Source organism: Saccopteryx leptura, chromosome 12 (assembly GCF_036850995.1).
Source record: "Saccopteryx leptura isolate mSacLep1 chromosome 12, mSacLep1_pri_phased_curated, whole genome shotgun sequence".
Taxonomy (NCBI): domain Eukaryota; kingdom Metazoa; phylum Chordata; class Mammalia; order Chiroptera; family Emballonuridae; genus Saccopteryx; species Saccopteryx leptura.
The window spans coordinates 16,847,154-16,863,291 of record NC_089514.1 but is presented as its reverse complement, the minus strand read 5'-3'; the positions used below and the strand labels follow the sequence as shown (position 1 = coordinate 16,863,291).

The 16,138-nt window shown below is 43.4% G+C and overlaps 1 protein-coding gene across 3 annotated transcripts in view; it reads left to right on the top strand.

Moving 5' to 3' along the window:
• Window positions 1-3,796: 3,796 nt before the first annotated feature.
• Window positions 3,797-16,138, top strand: part of KLHL7 (kelch like family member 7) — a 42,771-nt gene continuing 30,429 nt past the window's right edge. The window contains exons 1-5 of one of the 3 annotated variants that reach the window (XM_066354499.1): window positions 4,658-4,789; window positions 10,397-10,446; window positions 11,970-12,072; window positions 12,951-13,044; window positions 13,295-13,419. In XM_066354499.1, coding sequence (XP_066210596.1) covers window positions 4,762-4,789; window positions 10,397-10,446; window positions 11,970-12,072; window positions 12,951-13,044; window positions 13,295-13,419 — 400 coding nt within the window. In that variant the 5' untranslated portion in view covers window positions 4,658-4,761. Of the gene's footprint in view, window positions 4,160-4,653; window positions 4,790-10,396; window positions 10,447-11,969; window positions 12,073-12,950; window positions 13,045-13,294; window positions 13,420-16,138 lie in introns of those variants that run through there. The other 2 variants (XM_066354498.1, XM_066354500.1) reach the window with 2 other exon arrangements.

Genomic DNA, 16,138 nt, shown 5'->3' with positions numbered 1-16,138 from the left:
AACAGAAAAGCTAAAAATAACTTAACTACATGTAAGTAACTATGATCTACAAAAATATAAGGTCTACCGGAAAGTTCTGTCGTTTTTGGAATAAAACAAAATACACATTTTTTTTACTGTCAATAAACTTTATTAAATAATATAATTGCCATTATTATTAATGATTTCTTGCCAGCATTTGTCGGAGGGTGCTAAGTCCAGGGAATATGGTGGATGCGACGGACATGCTTCTGTAGCATTTCTTCCTTGTTGAAATTCGTAAAAATTACAGTGGCGTAAATGAACTTTATCAGTAGCCATGGGTACACTATGGTTTCACACATAAGACTAACGTGAATCAACTTTGTTTTAATTTGCTACGTCAGTATGTATACATTAAGTGATAAAAATAGAGAGGCACACATGCACCAAATAAACATGTGCTTACATGTCAAAACTTGTGATAGGCCCAGGCGCTGGGGATGGCTCCTTGGCCTCTGCCCCAGGCGCTAGAGTAGCTCTGGTCGCGACGCCCCGGATGGGCAGAGCATCGCCCCCTGGTGGGCATGCCAGGTGGATCCCGGTTGGGCGCACGCGGGAGTCTGTCTGACTGCCTCCTCGTTTCCAGCTTCAGAAAAAAAAAAAAAAAATGTTGTAATAGAAACGGACAGAACTTTCCAGTAGACCTTATATATCCTATTCAACTCCAATTCAATTTGTCCTTAGTTCCCAAAAATATCATGTCCATTCCAAATCCACCTGATAGTAAAAGAGGGATGATCGAGGCAAAATCAAAGTAGAATGAGACAACAAACTCAACTGATTGTGTTTAAAATATTTACTTTTATAAATTTTACAAATCCAAATGACCATGAGAACACACTGCTAGAACCAAGCCTTGAAAGAAGCCTGTTAAAGTTAGAGATCCTGAATTTTAAGCTTATTTAACTTTACTCTAGCTCCCTCTCCCTCTCCCTTCCTCTCTTCTATTCCCTCTCTCTCTTACCACCTGGTCTCTTCCCTGACTTCTGTCTGGGTTTCTGTTTTATTCTTTCTTTCTGAAGTCTAGCAGACCTGTCTCTGTTTACCTGTGCACATGGTCCAAAGATGGCTGCTTAAACCCTTTGTACGTATTCCCCGTAGAGCTGCCACATACCAGCTCACCAACATCTATCTCCAGTCTCCAGAGAGAATATGATGCTCTTCACCCCAGTTTATTAATTAGCTTTCTTTGGTTCAGGTGTTCAGCCTTGATGCAATCAGCTGAAACCAACTACTGTATAATAAAGTATATAGTATAGAACAAGTGCTGCTTTAGGACCCCATTCTCTAAGTCAGGGGTCCCCAAACTTTTTACACAGGGGGCCAGTTCACTGTCCCTCCGACCGTTGGAGGGCCGGACTATAAAAAAAAAACTATGAACAAATTCCTATGCATACTGCACATATCTTATTTTAAAGTAAAAAAACAAAATGGGAACAAATACAATATTTAAAATAAAGAACAAGTAAATTTAAATCAACAAACTGACCAATATTTCAATGGGAACTATGCTCCTCTCACTGACCACCAATGAAAGAGGTACCCTTCCAGAAGTGCGGCGGGGGTCGGATAAATGGCCTCAGGGGGCCGCATGTGGCCCGTGGGCCGTAGTTTGGGGACCCCTGCTCTAAGTGAATAGAAGATTGAAAAATTCATGGAAAATTGGAAATGGCTGACTTGACACCTCAAAAGCCAGCATACCACAGCAAAGCTGATTAGGTTCAAGCAATAGGTACAGCTAGAGTCCAAAAACTTAATATGCAAATGTGTTCAGGATTTTCTCCAAGAAGGACATATTATTTGCCAAAGTTGAATTACCAGGGGTCCTACTCTGGGGAGAGTGGGGATGATTTATAGCACTGGTATTCTGAGGGACACATTTTGGGAAATGCTGGATTAAATAATAATAGTTAATGTTATTGACTCAGTCATACCGTTTGCCTTGTCTTGGCACCAATCTAAGTGTTTCATAATCCTTATACAAGTTCCATGAGGTAGGTTCTATTTTTACAGTTAAGGTGTCTAAGGCATAAGAGAGTGGGGCTGCTTGACTTTGCATCCAGGAAAAGTCACACACAACCTGTGTGCAATATAACCTCCACGGTCTCTTTAAGCTCTGTATCATATGGCTCTTCCATGTCTCTTGGTGTTCTGCAATATGTGAAAGAACTGTCCAAACATCAAGTAGGAAGGATGCTATCCTTTCTTTTGTCTTGTTACAGAATAGCACTTAATCTCATCACCTACGTTTCTGCCTTTGAATCATATCCTTAGTGTCTCTCAAAGCCTTCTAGTTAGACAGGTTTCCACTTCCTTTAAATTAAAAACTGCTTGTGTTCTTATTCTTCAGTGTCCTGCGTCATTTAGTAAAATGAGCAAAAATTTCCTAGTTTCTAACATCCTTAGGAATAAATGGTTTCTATTGTCAGGGTCCACTTGAAAACCTCAAATTATTGACTAGTTAAAATTGAAGAATATCTGTGAACCCCTAGATTAAAAGTAAAAACAACTGCCCTGGCCGGTTTGCTCAGTGATAGAGCGTCGGCCTGGCGTGCAGAAGTCCCGGGTTCGATTCCCGGCCAGGGCACACAGGAGAAGCGCCCATCTGCTTCTCCACCCCTCCCCCTCTCCTTCCTCTCTGTCTCTCTCTTCCCCTCCCTCAGCAGAGGCTCCATTGAAGCAAAGATGGCCCGGGCGCTGGGGATGGCTCCTTGGCCTCTGCCCCAGGCGCTCGAGTGGCTCTGGTCGCAACAGAGCGACGCCCCGGCGGGCCAGAGCATCGCCCCCTGGTGGGCAGAGCGTCGCCCCCTGGTGGGCGTGCCGGGTGGATCCCGGTTGGGCACATGCGGGAGTCTGTCTGACTGTCTCTCCCCGTTTCCAACTTCAGAAAAATACAAAAAAAAAAAAAAGTAAAAACAATAAAATGCACAGAGACATGTCTTGTTCTTTGTAAAAATGGAGGCTTATCTGCCCCTTGCTCTTTGTTAGGTCATATTGTTTGTCGTTATCAAGAGAAAGCATAATACTTTCACAGTGTAAATTATTTTACATAAAACATGTCTCTGTATATTCCTATATAGACCTAAATAGAAAATTAAGGAGATGTGTAGAAAGTTTTCAGAATGTATATTACAAACAATCCCGTACATTACCACACACTAAAAAGAATAAATTATTATAGTTACAAAAAGCATTAACATCACTTCTGTGATTGAGTTTCCTGTTCCCGCAGAACACCTGCAGAAGCCTAACTGAAGATTTCTGGAGCTCACACCTGAACTTAAAACACAGATAAGCAAACCAACCTACGCAGTCAGGCATTCCGTATCAAGGAGACACCCACCGGACTGTATGTTCTTGTTTTATGAATCTCAAATAAATCTTGGGTTCCATGCCATAAGCCTTTAATTTGCAGTACGTGATAAATACTTATTGAGCGCCTATGGTATGCCAACCTCTGGTGTTGTGCAGTGAAGGAAACACCAGCCCTGTTCTTACAGAGATGATACTAATGGGAAATACTTCAATGTAGTCAACATTATCCAAAATAGGTCATCTCGCCACGTAATCTAAACTGGTGGTCTTGGACAAAGGGAAGGAGACGCGCCACCTGGGCCAGCTGGAAGTCAAACCTCAGGCGACTCCAGGCGGGTACCAAGGCAACCGCGGCACGCCCGCGTTGCGTGGCTGAGAGGCACGCCGCTGTGACGCAGGCCCCGCCCCCTGCTCCCTTCATAGAGCCCCCGCCTTTCCAGCGCATTGCGCAGGCCCAGTCGCCCTCTCTTCTCTCCGGGATGCACCCGGGCCCGCGAGGCTGCCTCCCCGGGAGCTTGTAAGGGACCTGCAGGCCTCGTTCTTCCGCAGTGGCCGCGACCCAGCCGCCCGCGCGCTCGGGAGCAAGGCGCTGCAGCCGCACACCCTGCCGCGGTGTTTGGGAAGCATCAGCCCCAGCCTGCCGGGAGCGAGCAACCCCTCGCCCGGCCCGGCGAGCCCCGGGCGTACACCGAATTGACGGAGGATGGCAGCCTCCGTGGTGGAGAAAACCTGCAAGAAGAAGACCGAGAAGAAACTCGCTGCTCGGGAAGAAGCTAAATTGTTGGCGGGCTTCATGGGCGTCATGAACAGTATGCGGAAACAGGTACCGCCTGTGTGGGAGTGACGGGCGGCTGGGGGGCGGAGGGGGGCGGGCGGTGGTCCTGATCCTGGTCCTGGGTTCGGGCCCCTGGCTCCCAGCGCCGGAACCTGCGCCCTAAGGATGGAGAGAGACCCTCTGCTGCCTCTGTCCTCGTCCTCCCTCGCATTGTCGCACGCTAGCAAAGCTGCTGTTTACAGTAGAGACTCCACCAGCGCCTGCTCGTCGGCCGGTGCTGTGACTCCCAAGTCGGATCCGTGCGGGACTCCTCGGGATGGCATTCGTCTCCGGGTGTCGGTTGTGTAATAGCTCTGCCCTAGTTATCTCGTGGTGAGACCAGGATCCCTCCATTGGCTAGCCGAGGAAGGTGTTGCCAGAGCCCAAGCCGGAGCCCCCCAACGAGGGAGAAGCATTGCTGGGCCTGAAATCGGCGACTCGCTCGTCCCGGTCCCCGCCCCCTTCTGCGTGGCCGGGTGGAGCGCGTTGCGGTGCCCTCCTGTCCGCGTTCGTTTAGAGCAGGAACAGCCGCGGGGCGGTCCTGTTAGTGCTCTGGGCGCCTCTGCTGGGATAAGGACCCCTTTGTTCTGTCTTGGGTCTGTAGCGCATTAATGAACGTCTTCACGCCATCGGCGAAAGGTGGGTTTTGAAAAGAACGGATTATAGGACACCGGAGAATTAGAGACGTTTGTGAGGGGGGGGGGAGGGGCTGTTTGTTTTTTCAAATTCCATAACATAGTATGCCAAAAAAGCATCAGAAACAAAAGTCACACTTAGTTGCGTTTGGATTCTGTCAACTTGATAGAAAATATGCGTCTAAGGAGATTGGTGGGAATGTTTCGGTTTTGTGACAGTGGTCCTGTTTTTCAAGAGAACAAAAGCAAGTTCTGTGAGTAATTGCAGATCCTGGTTTGCTTCTCTAGTGGTTCTGATGGGAATGTGGGGAACAGTAGAGGAATTTAGACCTTTATGAAGCTTTTTGGCTTCTTGAAGGGAGTTCTGACTGCCGGGATCTTGTCTTTGTTCCTCAGCTCCTGGGGTGGTGCAGGAATGCAGAGGCTGTCTCTGTGGGGTGCCTTTAAATCTTTCCTGGCCTTTGTGCCGAAGGAGCTATGAACGTCTGAATTCAGTATTTTATGTAACTTTTGTGCGTCTGTTTTTAGAAATACTTGTTCCTTTCATGCAAACCTTTCCATATATACAGCACCACTGACTTCAAATTACTGTTGCACTTAACTAGTAGTGCTTGCCTGAAATGGTAATTGAACACAGTTTGCCAGTGCTCAAATTTGTTTACAGTAACCTTCCCACTCCCCCAAATAATGTTTTCATCCGTGGACTCTAGCATCGTGAAGCATTGTCTCATTTCTTAAAATACGCAAGGTGCAACTGGGTTGCGGCATCAAATGTATCCTTGAGGAGGGAGGGGTTGCGGCATCAAATGTATCCTTGTCGGAGGCTGTAGAATTTAGCTCTTTGGGTTTAAAATTTGATTTATATCTGTTTCTTAAACTTAGCTTTAGACATATTAACATCTGTTTATTTACTGTCAAAATAGAAATACAGTTACTGAAAAATCAGGATTCTGTAACTGAGCAGGAAGGGAAAATGGATGCTGGGGCGGCATCTCTTCCGCGATGTAAATTAATTGACCTTAATCTGATGGATTCTCCTTTTGCCAGTGACTTTGCATGTAAGTCCAACAGTTCTCCAGCAACACTTACCGACTTCATGGAATCTTGCACCTTTTATGAGTTGTGTAGGTTCACTTTGCAGTTGATTTACATTATACTCGTATTGTTCTGGGTAACATAATGCTGTAGACTAGACTCACCAAGAATGACTGACCGTGGCAGTTGATGGGAACTGGCAGAAGTAGAAGTTGGTCTGAGCCAGTGGAGGAATGTTTGAGTGAGGGCTAATTTTATAAGTGTTCTTATTCTTGCATGAATATTTTCGTTATGACTATTTTTGCTTCCCCTTATGACTCATTGCTTTGGGGATCAGGATAATGAGTACCTGGATGATAAGGATTCCTCTATATACACCCAAAAACATTTCTACAAGAGTTTGAGAACACTGTGAAATTAGAAAACCTGAATTCTGATCCCTGCTCTACTATTAATTAGTTTCGTGATTTCGGCCATTTCATCTCTCTGAAACATAGCAGCCAATCCTAGACATAGTGGTGGCAGGAGGTTTGCACTTCCAGCACCCTCAGCTTCTGTTTGTTTATTTATTTGTTTTTTGTCTTTAGCCTCAGCTTCTTATGGAACCTTTCCTCTGTCACCCTTTCAGTCATTTTCAGCCTTTTGTTTTTAAGTAAATTTTCCAATGTAGAGGATTCACGTAAAAAGATCCAAAGATACAAATCATAAACCTGCAGCTCAATGAATTGTCACAAAGTGACCACACCACCAGCAAGAAATAGAACATGACTAATATACCAGAGGTCCTTCTTTATGCCCTTCTCAATCACTACCTTTCAAAGGTAAAAATTATTCTTCGAGCACAAGAGATTTTTTTTTTTTTACTTTTTATTTGAACTTACATACATGGAATCATGCGGTAAATATTTTTTGTGTCTTGGTTTCTGAAAGACAACAGTATGTGCGATTTATCTATGTTGTTGTGTATAACTCTAGTTCATCCTTATTGTATATAGTATTCCATTGTATAAATACACCACAGGTTATCCATTCTATCATTATGGATGTGTGGTTTATTTCCAGTTTTGGACTATTAAGAATAGTACTGCCTGACCTGTGGTGGCGCAGTGGATAAAGCATCAACCTGGAACGCTGAGGTCGCTGGTTCAAAACCCTGCATTTGCCTGGTCAAGGCACATATGGGAGTTGATGCTTTCTGCTCCTTCCCCCTTCTCTCTCTCTCTCTCTCTCTCTCTCTCTCAAGTGAATAAAGTCTGAAAACAATAACAAAGTTCCCCTGAAAACAGTGGTCCCCAACCTTTTTTGGGTCACAGACCAGTTTAATGTCAGAAAATATTTTCATGGACCGGCCTTTAGGGTGGGACGGATAAATGTATCACGTGACCGAGACAAGCGTCAAGAGTGAGTCTTAGACGGATATAACAAAGGGAATCTGGTCATTTTTTAAAAATAAAACATCGTTCAGACTTAAATATAAGTAAAACGGAAATAATGTAAGTTATTTATTCTTTCTCTGCGGACTGATACCAAATGGCCCACGGACCGATAACGGTTCGCGGCCCAGGGGTTGGGGACCACTGCCTTAAAATGAATCCCTTTCTCTTTAAAAAGAAAAAAAGAATAGTACTACTTTGAACATTTTTGTACATTGTATACATGTCTTTTAACGTACAAATGTATGTATTTCTGTTAGGACATAAACTTAAGAGTGGAGTTGTTGAGTTATAGGTTATGCTACATAAAGCTCTAATAGATAACTATCATAGTTTCCAAAATTTTGCTAGTTTACACTTCAAGATTACTATGCAGGAATTGTCATAACCACTTGTTTTTGCTGCCATAAAGCTGGTTTTCTTTCCATCTATCATTCACTTAAGGTTCAGAATCCTGGAAGTAGATGTCTAATTGGCTAGCCTTATATCTTTTGCCAAATTTGGGCTTTGCTAAGGAGTGAATATAGAGAAAATACCTGACTTCTGGCTTCCATAATGAGAGGCAGGTTCTGAGAATTGCCCTTTATACAAGATAGTTCATAATGAGGAATTTTCTGGAAGTGGGAGCTTAGGGTTCTACTAGGCAAGGCAAATTGTATGCTAGAAGCCAAAATCCATAAATGTCTACTGTTGTATATATCCTACATGCATGCATGCTCTTATTCTCATTGCTATAATTAAAAAACAGTCACTAATCAAGTCTTTTACTAACCATATCTAACTCCAAGGTCAAGATCACTTAGTGATATTCATTTCTTCTATAGTCATTTCAAGATCCTAATGACTAAGTAATAATAGATTTTTTTTGTATGATTGTGGATGGAAAAGAAGAAAGAAAAATAATTAAAACTTTTTTTTGTTTGTTTGTTTCTATTTTTCCAAAGCTGGAAACGGGGAAGCAGTCAGACAGACTCCCACATGCGCCCGACCGGGATCCACCCGGCACGCTCACCAGGGGGAGATGCTCTGCCCATCTTGGGGCGTCGCTCTGCCACAATCAGAGCCATTCTAGCGCCTGAGGCAGAGGCCACAGAGAAACTTTGCTCCTTTGGAGCCTTGGCTGCGGGAGGGGAAGAGAGAGACAGAGAAGAAGGAGAGGGGGAGGGGTGGAGAAGCAGATGGGCGCTTCTGTGTGCCCTGGCCGGGAATCAAACCCGGGACTCCTGCACGCTAGGCCGACGCTCTACCACTGAGCCAACTGGCCAGGGCCAAAACTTATTTAATTATAAGGACAAGGATGAAAATGGAAGAAGCCACATTCATTTTTTGTTTATTATTAATATTTTTATTATTCATTTATTGTTATATTTACGACTACTTCTTTCATTGCCTTTAGCAAACTCCTCAAGGTTTTTTATCTGATGGGATGACCTAATCCCTTAGTCCTAGGTATCTTAAACCTTTGGTCTTGCTGGTCACTTCAGTTTTTCATTAACATTTACCACTAGTTTTGTCAATACCAGTGTTGGGTCTGGGATTTGATTTTATGCTACTTAAAAGGTGACTAGCCTGTTGCTGTTAATGGTGGTTGGCATAAGACATGAGACTCCTGGCCCTGGCCAGTTGGCTCAGTGGTAGAGCGTTGGCCTGGCGTGTAGGAGTCCCGGGTTCGATTCTTGGCCAGGGCACACAGGAGAAGCGCCCATCTGCTTCTCCACCCCTCCCCCTCTCCTTCCTCTCTGTCTCTCTCTTCCCCTCCCGCAGCCAAGGCTCCATTGGAGCAAAGTTGGCCCAGGTGCTGAGGATGGCTCTGTGGCCTCTGCCTCAGGCACTAGAATGGCTCTGGTTGCAACAGAACGACGCCCCAGATGGGCAGAGCATTGCCCCCTGGTGGGCATGCCTGGTGGATCCCGGTCGGGCGCATGAGGGAGTCTGTCTGACCCCCTCCCCGTTTCCAACTTCGGAAAGATACAAAAAAAAAAAAAAAAAAGACATGAGATTCCTATGTCAGAGATACAGACCTGATTACTCACAGCACAGCATCATGAGTGTCAGCATGTATGTTTCACTTCCCCTTGCACTTAGAAGTGCTACAAAGGCAACATGGTGGGGCCCAGATGGATATCCACACAGTGGCTTTGTGTTGCAGCTAAGGAGTGAACATTGAGCTTAAGGAGTCTGCCATTTTTATAACAAGCAATCAGCTGCCTGCTCTTTTCCTTGGAGAGGAGGAATTATTTTATCCCTATGGTCTCTTTCTGCCAAAACAACCCTAAGAAGTGGTGGCCTGGGAAAAAGTGGCAGGGCTTTGCATACGTAGGAATTCATGGAGTGCTGTGTCTCCCAACAGCCACAAATTTACCCCAGGGGGTCCCCTGAGTTCCAGCCATCTTCTGCCCCATGGATGGCCAGGGTCAGGCACCTAGCCAAGTGTAATAAGTTTTGTTCTTTTTTACCCAGTGGCACGAGGAGCCCAAAATGACCAGGTCTCAGTCTTAACTTGAAGTTCTGTAAAAATATTATATCACTTGGTTGAATTGTTCATTTTAGGGTTCCCAAATCTCTAAATTTGCAGAATCCACCTCCAGAAAGACTAATTGCTGAAATTTAAAAATTTTTGTAAGTGAATCATTAAGTGTAATATGAGGAGAACCTTTTCCATCCCTTGGTTGCCAGGCTAGTTCTGGCTACAGAGAAACCATTCTGTCTTTATAAATTACATAAAATCAGATCATTTGAAAATGGATTCTGCTGCTTAAGGAAAAAGTTTGAAAACTACTGATAAGGCTTTTCCCTGAAAGGGGCATTTACTGTGTGTGCGTACATGCGTGTGTGTGTGTGTGTGTGTGTGTGTGTGTGTGTTGTTGGGAACAGAGGGCAAAGGGACAGAGAATTGGAAGGGTAGAACATTTCTGGCCTTCGCCCTACCCAAAGGAAAGAAAATGAGGCTCGAGCTTATATCTCTTTTCCTAATTTTGCCCAGTGAGGATGAGAGAGAGAGAGTCTAATCTAAGTTAGAACTTAAGACATTACTGTTCTATTCTGTTGAGACCCACTTCTACTTAAGCAGGACCATAAGGTGTGTCTTATGGTGGACTCTATAAGCTGGATTTGGGCCCAGTCATCCTTTCTTTTCCTTGCAGGACATAAAATTATGCAGATTCCAAAATTTAGATTATTGGGGTGTGCAGAGGTGAGTAGAAAGGCCTATACATGGGCTTCTCAAGCAAAGCCTAATTTTTCAACTTTATTTTGTTAAGCGCTCTATATTGGGATTATCAAGTACTTGCCCATCTGTCAGTAGTGTGTTTTGTTGTGTCTCATTTGGACATTAATCCTTATATAAACTCCCTGTATTGGTAGAATTCAGACAGCGAAGTCCCACCCCACCCACTCCCAACAGAAGTTAGCTGTAGGTTCTTATTTCTAAATTTGCTTTGTCTTTTAGGTTTTCTGTTTTTCTTACTGGCGCAGGGAGTGCTTTGTTCTGCCTTCAGTGATGACGAGGCATCCTCTATCAATAACTGTTCTTTGGTGTGTCCTCTGAAGACCGTTTAGGAGTCTATTTAAGTTTTTACTCCAGAAAGCTTTGAAATGGATAGATATGTATAATATTAACTCCAGACTGGAAGTTGATTTCTAGTTCCCATCTAAACTTTTTTCAAGATATCATTTATAGTGTTCCAGATTATAGCTTAAATCACTTTGTCTAAGTCCATACTAGCAACATAAAATCCCCTAAATTTGACCCTCTTATTAAATTCCCGTATCTATGATTTCCCTGTAAATTAAAATGAAAGTTATTGAGTTGCAACTGTCTGCTCTCCCTGGTTTCTTATGTTGCCTGGTCTCAGCAGTAAGGCATTTGCTCACCGTGTCTTTGGGTTGTCAGGATTACTTCTTCAGCCACTGTAGCATGGGCTGTCTTCCATGGGAGTAGATTTATTTCACTGCCTCCAAAGCTGAATTTCTCAGGTTTCAAGTTAGTTGGTGCCACATGCTTTTTGCATTGCAAAGGGACCCTAGAACTCTTAAGTTTAGCTCAGCTCCTCACCTCCACAAACCTGAGATCCAAGCAATACTCCCATCTCTATAATAAAGAGTGCAGATGTTGACAGTCCTAACCCGCATTATTGTTCCCAGCCAAAAATGGAACAGAAATCTCGGTTTCTGAAGAACAGAGGGTTTTCAAAGAAAATCTTGGCTTTTGGTTTTGACAGGTTGCCAGTCAGTGTGGGTGGTGAACACACAAAACAGGGTACAGATGATGTGTTGTGGAATTGTGCACCTGAAACATGTATAATTTTGTTAACTAGTGTCACCTCAATAAATTCAATAAAAAGGCAAAAAAAAACCCATTAAGGACATTGTCATGTCATTTACTGTCCCCATAAAATCTCATTATGATAGAGAGCTTAGAATTTGTCTCAGAAAAATAAAATAACCTCCTTAGGATTAGTAGACTACTTCTTTGCTGATTATAAAGATTTTCCTGACTGTTGGTAAACTCAGTGCCTGGTTTTGATACAGCCGACTCACGACAGCAACTCTGTAAGTCCTTCCTAAATAGGTCTTATAAACAAATTCTGCACTGGAAAAAAGACTGGATCTAAATAGAAAATAGACATAAAGCATTTGACAAGCGCCTGTTTTATATGTTTGCTAAACTAGGCCCAGTGAGCCTCTTCTGATTTTATTTATTTCTCTCTTTATTAGAAAACATTGTGTGATGTGATCCTTATGGTCCAGGAAAGAAAAATTCCTGCTCATCGTGTTGTCCTTGCTGCAGCCAGTCATTTTTTTAACTTAATGTTCACAAGTAAGTATCTTAAGGTCAAAAACATATTCATTCTATGAGAATGAGTTGGGTCTAAATGAAAATATACCATTTTCCCTCATTTTTAAAGAACTTAAGAAATTAAGGCCATAGAACAGTGAAGAGATTGAAATTCGGTCATGGTTATGATTAATCTAAGGAAACATGTCCTTTCATTCTCCCTAAAGGCCCAAAGTCTTGACTCATGGAGCTAGAGCTTCTACTTGAATGGCTAGGGTTTTATTCTTAACCTCAGGTAGACAGGCAGAGGAGCAGGTAAACCTTATAACATTTTATCTAGCAAGTTAAACTAAATAAAAATGAAATATATCAGACTAGAATGAACCCTAGATTTGAAATTGAGAACTGGGTCCAAGTCCTGATTCCTCTACTGAGTACTGTTTTAAAAAAGAGTTGGATCAGTTTATGAAATGTATCTACTTGGATTTTCTCTTTGATGTTCTGGCACTCTGCCAGGGCTTGAAGAAAGAGAGAGAGCTTTGCTGATTGTAGCTGACTACATATAATGGTCATTGTTTTCATAGGTTTGTTCTAGCTACACCAGAAGCATTTAGCCCACAGCAATTTAAAAGAGTGCTTCTAAATTATTTTAGGAGTCGGAAAAATACTAAATCTAGTTTTATATCTCTCTGTTCACTTGGACTTTTTGTTAAAAAAAGTACACCAATCTCCTAATTTCTTAGATTACTTTAAGGCGTATCTCATGTATGGAGAATCCGTTTGCTCTTGTTATAGGAACATTGGCTTTTCTGGGGTAGTCTCTGTCCTATTGGTCTTCTCCATATTTACCATGGCCTGAAATGATCTGGTTCCTCAGTGGTAGTACTCATGCCATTTATGTTTCTCCTCTTTGTTTTTAGCTAACATGCTTGAATCAAAGTCCTTTGAGGTAGAACTCAAAGATGCTGAACCTGATATTATTGAACAACTTGTGGAATTTGCTTATACTGCTAGGTAAGAAGGATCATTTCTGTTGTGGAGGGTATGGTTGGGATCTACCATTGGCAAAGCATTGGAACAAATCAGTGTGTTCTGGATTGGGGGTGGCAAGGGGGGGCGTTGAAGAGTCTCTGCCATACTAATTTAAAGACTGAAAAGTTTAATTTTTTTGCTTATGTTCAGAGATGAGTGGGATACATTCTACAGTAGCATTATTTAAATAAAAAATTTTAGGAAACTAATATTCACTTTAACTTATTTGCAGAATTTCTGTGAATAGCAACAATGTTCAGTCTTTATTAGATGCAGCAAATCAGTACCAGATTGAACCTGTAAAGAAAATGTGTGTTGATTTTTTGAAAGAACAAGTTGATGCTTCAAATTGTCTTGGTAAGAAGTTAGATTCCTTTTTTTGTCTTTTAATTTTATGTGTATTTTAATTAAAGAAAAAGTGGTTATAAGTATCCTCATTTAATCTTAAAGACATTGTGCACTAGAAATTTTTCTAGTAATACATTTTAAGAGCTTAAGGAAGTGCATATTAACTTGTGCAGCAATGAGCTTATTAAATACCATATCAGTATTTTCCAGAATTTAAAATAGCTTTAATAATGAGTTTTTGTTTGTCTAGGACAGGGAGTAAGGACCGCATCTAGTGGTGGTGTGTGGTATATGACAATATAAACATGAATGTTTAACTCTGTGAAGTCCTTATGATTACTGTGGTCTGTCGCAGATAAGGAAGCTGAGGTCATGTAGCTGGTATGTGGAGGCTGGGGTTGGAATTCAGGTCATCATCTTCTTCATTACTACCCTGCGCTGCCCCTCACACTGTCAGATGTGCTAACTGTTGTGTACTGGGGGACTTACAAAAATCCCAGACTGTCAATTAAGATGTTAATTAAGGAACAGCGATAGCACTCCACTTTAAGGCCATTAAGAAAGTATTTTGTTTTTGATACCAGGAGAAGCAAAGAAAGTGGATCCGAGTTTTCCAGAGTGTGCTGTGTCACGCTTTCCACTGTGAGATCATGCTTAGCAGCACAAGAGAGCCCCTCGGTCTTTGTAATTACATTTTCCTACCCTTGCTGTGATTCAGACGGGAAGAGGATCAGGGCAGGAGTGGTAGGAAAGCAGAAAGGAAAGGAAGCAGAATCAAGGACAATAGAGACAGAGATGGGGAATTCAGCCAGTGCTGGGTTTTTTTTTTTGTTGTTGTTGTTTTTGTTTGTTTTTTTGTATTTTTCTGAAGCTGGAAACGGGGAGAGACAGTCAGACAGACTCCCGCATGCGCCTGACCGGGATCCACCCGGCACGCCCACCAGGGGGCGATGCTCTGCCCACCAGGGGGCGATGCTCTGCCCACCAGGGGGTGATGCTCTGCCCCTCCGGGGCATCGCTCTGCCGCGACTAGAGCCACTCTAGCGCCTGGGGCAGAGGCCAAGGAGCCATCCCCAGTGCCTGGGCCATCTTTGCTCCAATGGAGCCTTGGCTGCGGGAGGGGAAGAGAGAGACAGAGAAGAAGGAGGGGGTGGGGGTGGAGAAGCAAATGGGCGCTTCTCCTATGTGCCCTGGCCGGGAATCGAACCCGGGTCCCGCGCACGCTAGGCCGATGCTCTACCGCTGAGCCAACCGGCCAGGGCCAGTGCTGGGTTTTGGGCCACAGAAGATGAGCGGTGCTGGAGACAAGAAGCCCAAGGCTGGGGCGGAGGGCTCCTGGAGATGCACAAGAGCTTTGCAAGCTGCCTCTGTTCCCCCTTTTTGAGGCTTCCCTCCTCCTAGACAGTTTTGTCTGACACACCATCTGACACACTCCCCCACTATGAGTGTAGAGAAAGGATCTCAGAAGGTAGGTACAAAGGAAGCAGAATAAATTTCAGGGAGACATCAAAGTTTGGCAACGGGGATAAGAATGAGATTGTTGCTGGTATCCAGAACAGGGACTGGGCCAGAGGAAACAGAAGGAGAAATAAAGGTAGCCATTGGTTTACATAGTCAAGGAATTCCTATATTAGGCAATAAAGACCAGCCTTCAATCCCAGTAGATACACTCTGGGATGAGTTCCTCTGTCTCTATGTGTCATAATTTGGGGTCCATTTGTCAGTAACATTTGTATTCTTGAGGTTAAAATTCATTTTTCTTTATATAAATAAATATGCTCAAAAATTATAAAAGGAATTTTAAAGATGCTTTTGGAAGATGATGGCTTAAAGTACATTTCCCTAGCTCCCTAGCACTCTAAATCTCATTCTGGAGTGATTGAACTAGAGCAAGGGTCCCCAAACTACGGCCCGCGGGCCGCATGCGGCCCCCTGAGGCCATTTATCCAGCCCCGCTGCACTTCTGGAAGGGGCACCTCTTTCATCGGTGGTCAGTGAGAAGAGCATAGTTCCCATTGAAATACTGGTCAGTTTGTTGATTTAAATTTACTTGTTCTTTATTTTAAATATTGTATTTGTTCCCGTTTTGTTTTTTTACTTTAAAGTAAGATATGTGCAGTGTGCATAGGGATTTGTTCATAGTTTTTTTTATAGTCTGGCCCTCCAATGGTCTGAGGGACAGTGAACTGGCCCCCTGTGTAAAAAGTTTGGGGACCCCTGAACTAGAGTATAGGGAGTGGATGTGGCAGACACAGCCCAATGTGGAGAATTGGAAGCAAGTCTGTTTGTGCTAACTACATTTTAGCTGTGGGCTTCTGAGAAGACTATTTAGGAGTTTTACGTCTGTCTTCTCATCGTTGATTACAAAGCTGGGAGGAAGGGCAGCCTAGGTGCCTGGAAGGGAGCCTGATACTCGGCTAAACCTGGGCAAAGACAGGGGCCCCCAGTCACGCCAAGTGCAGCTACTCAGCACCCTGAGGAACTACTTCAGCCGCTTTCTACTAGCCCTGAGCATGGCTCTCCCTGAGAGCCGATTGAAGAACTCCTGTCTTATTTTTCATCCCTTGTCAATTTCTGCTTCTCAGTAGATCCTAAAATCTGACTTCTGTGAGTGCTAAAGGAATCCATGACAGCTGATGGAATTAGACAAAGATCATACGCACAAAGTTAAAGGAAACCCAATAGTTTGAGGGACAGGAACCCAAGCTAAACAGCCAAAACGAGTGGT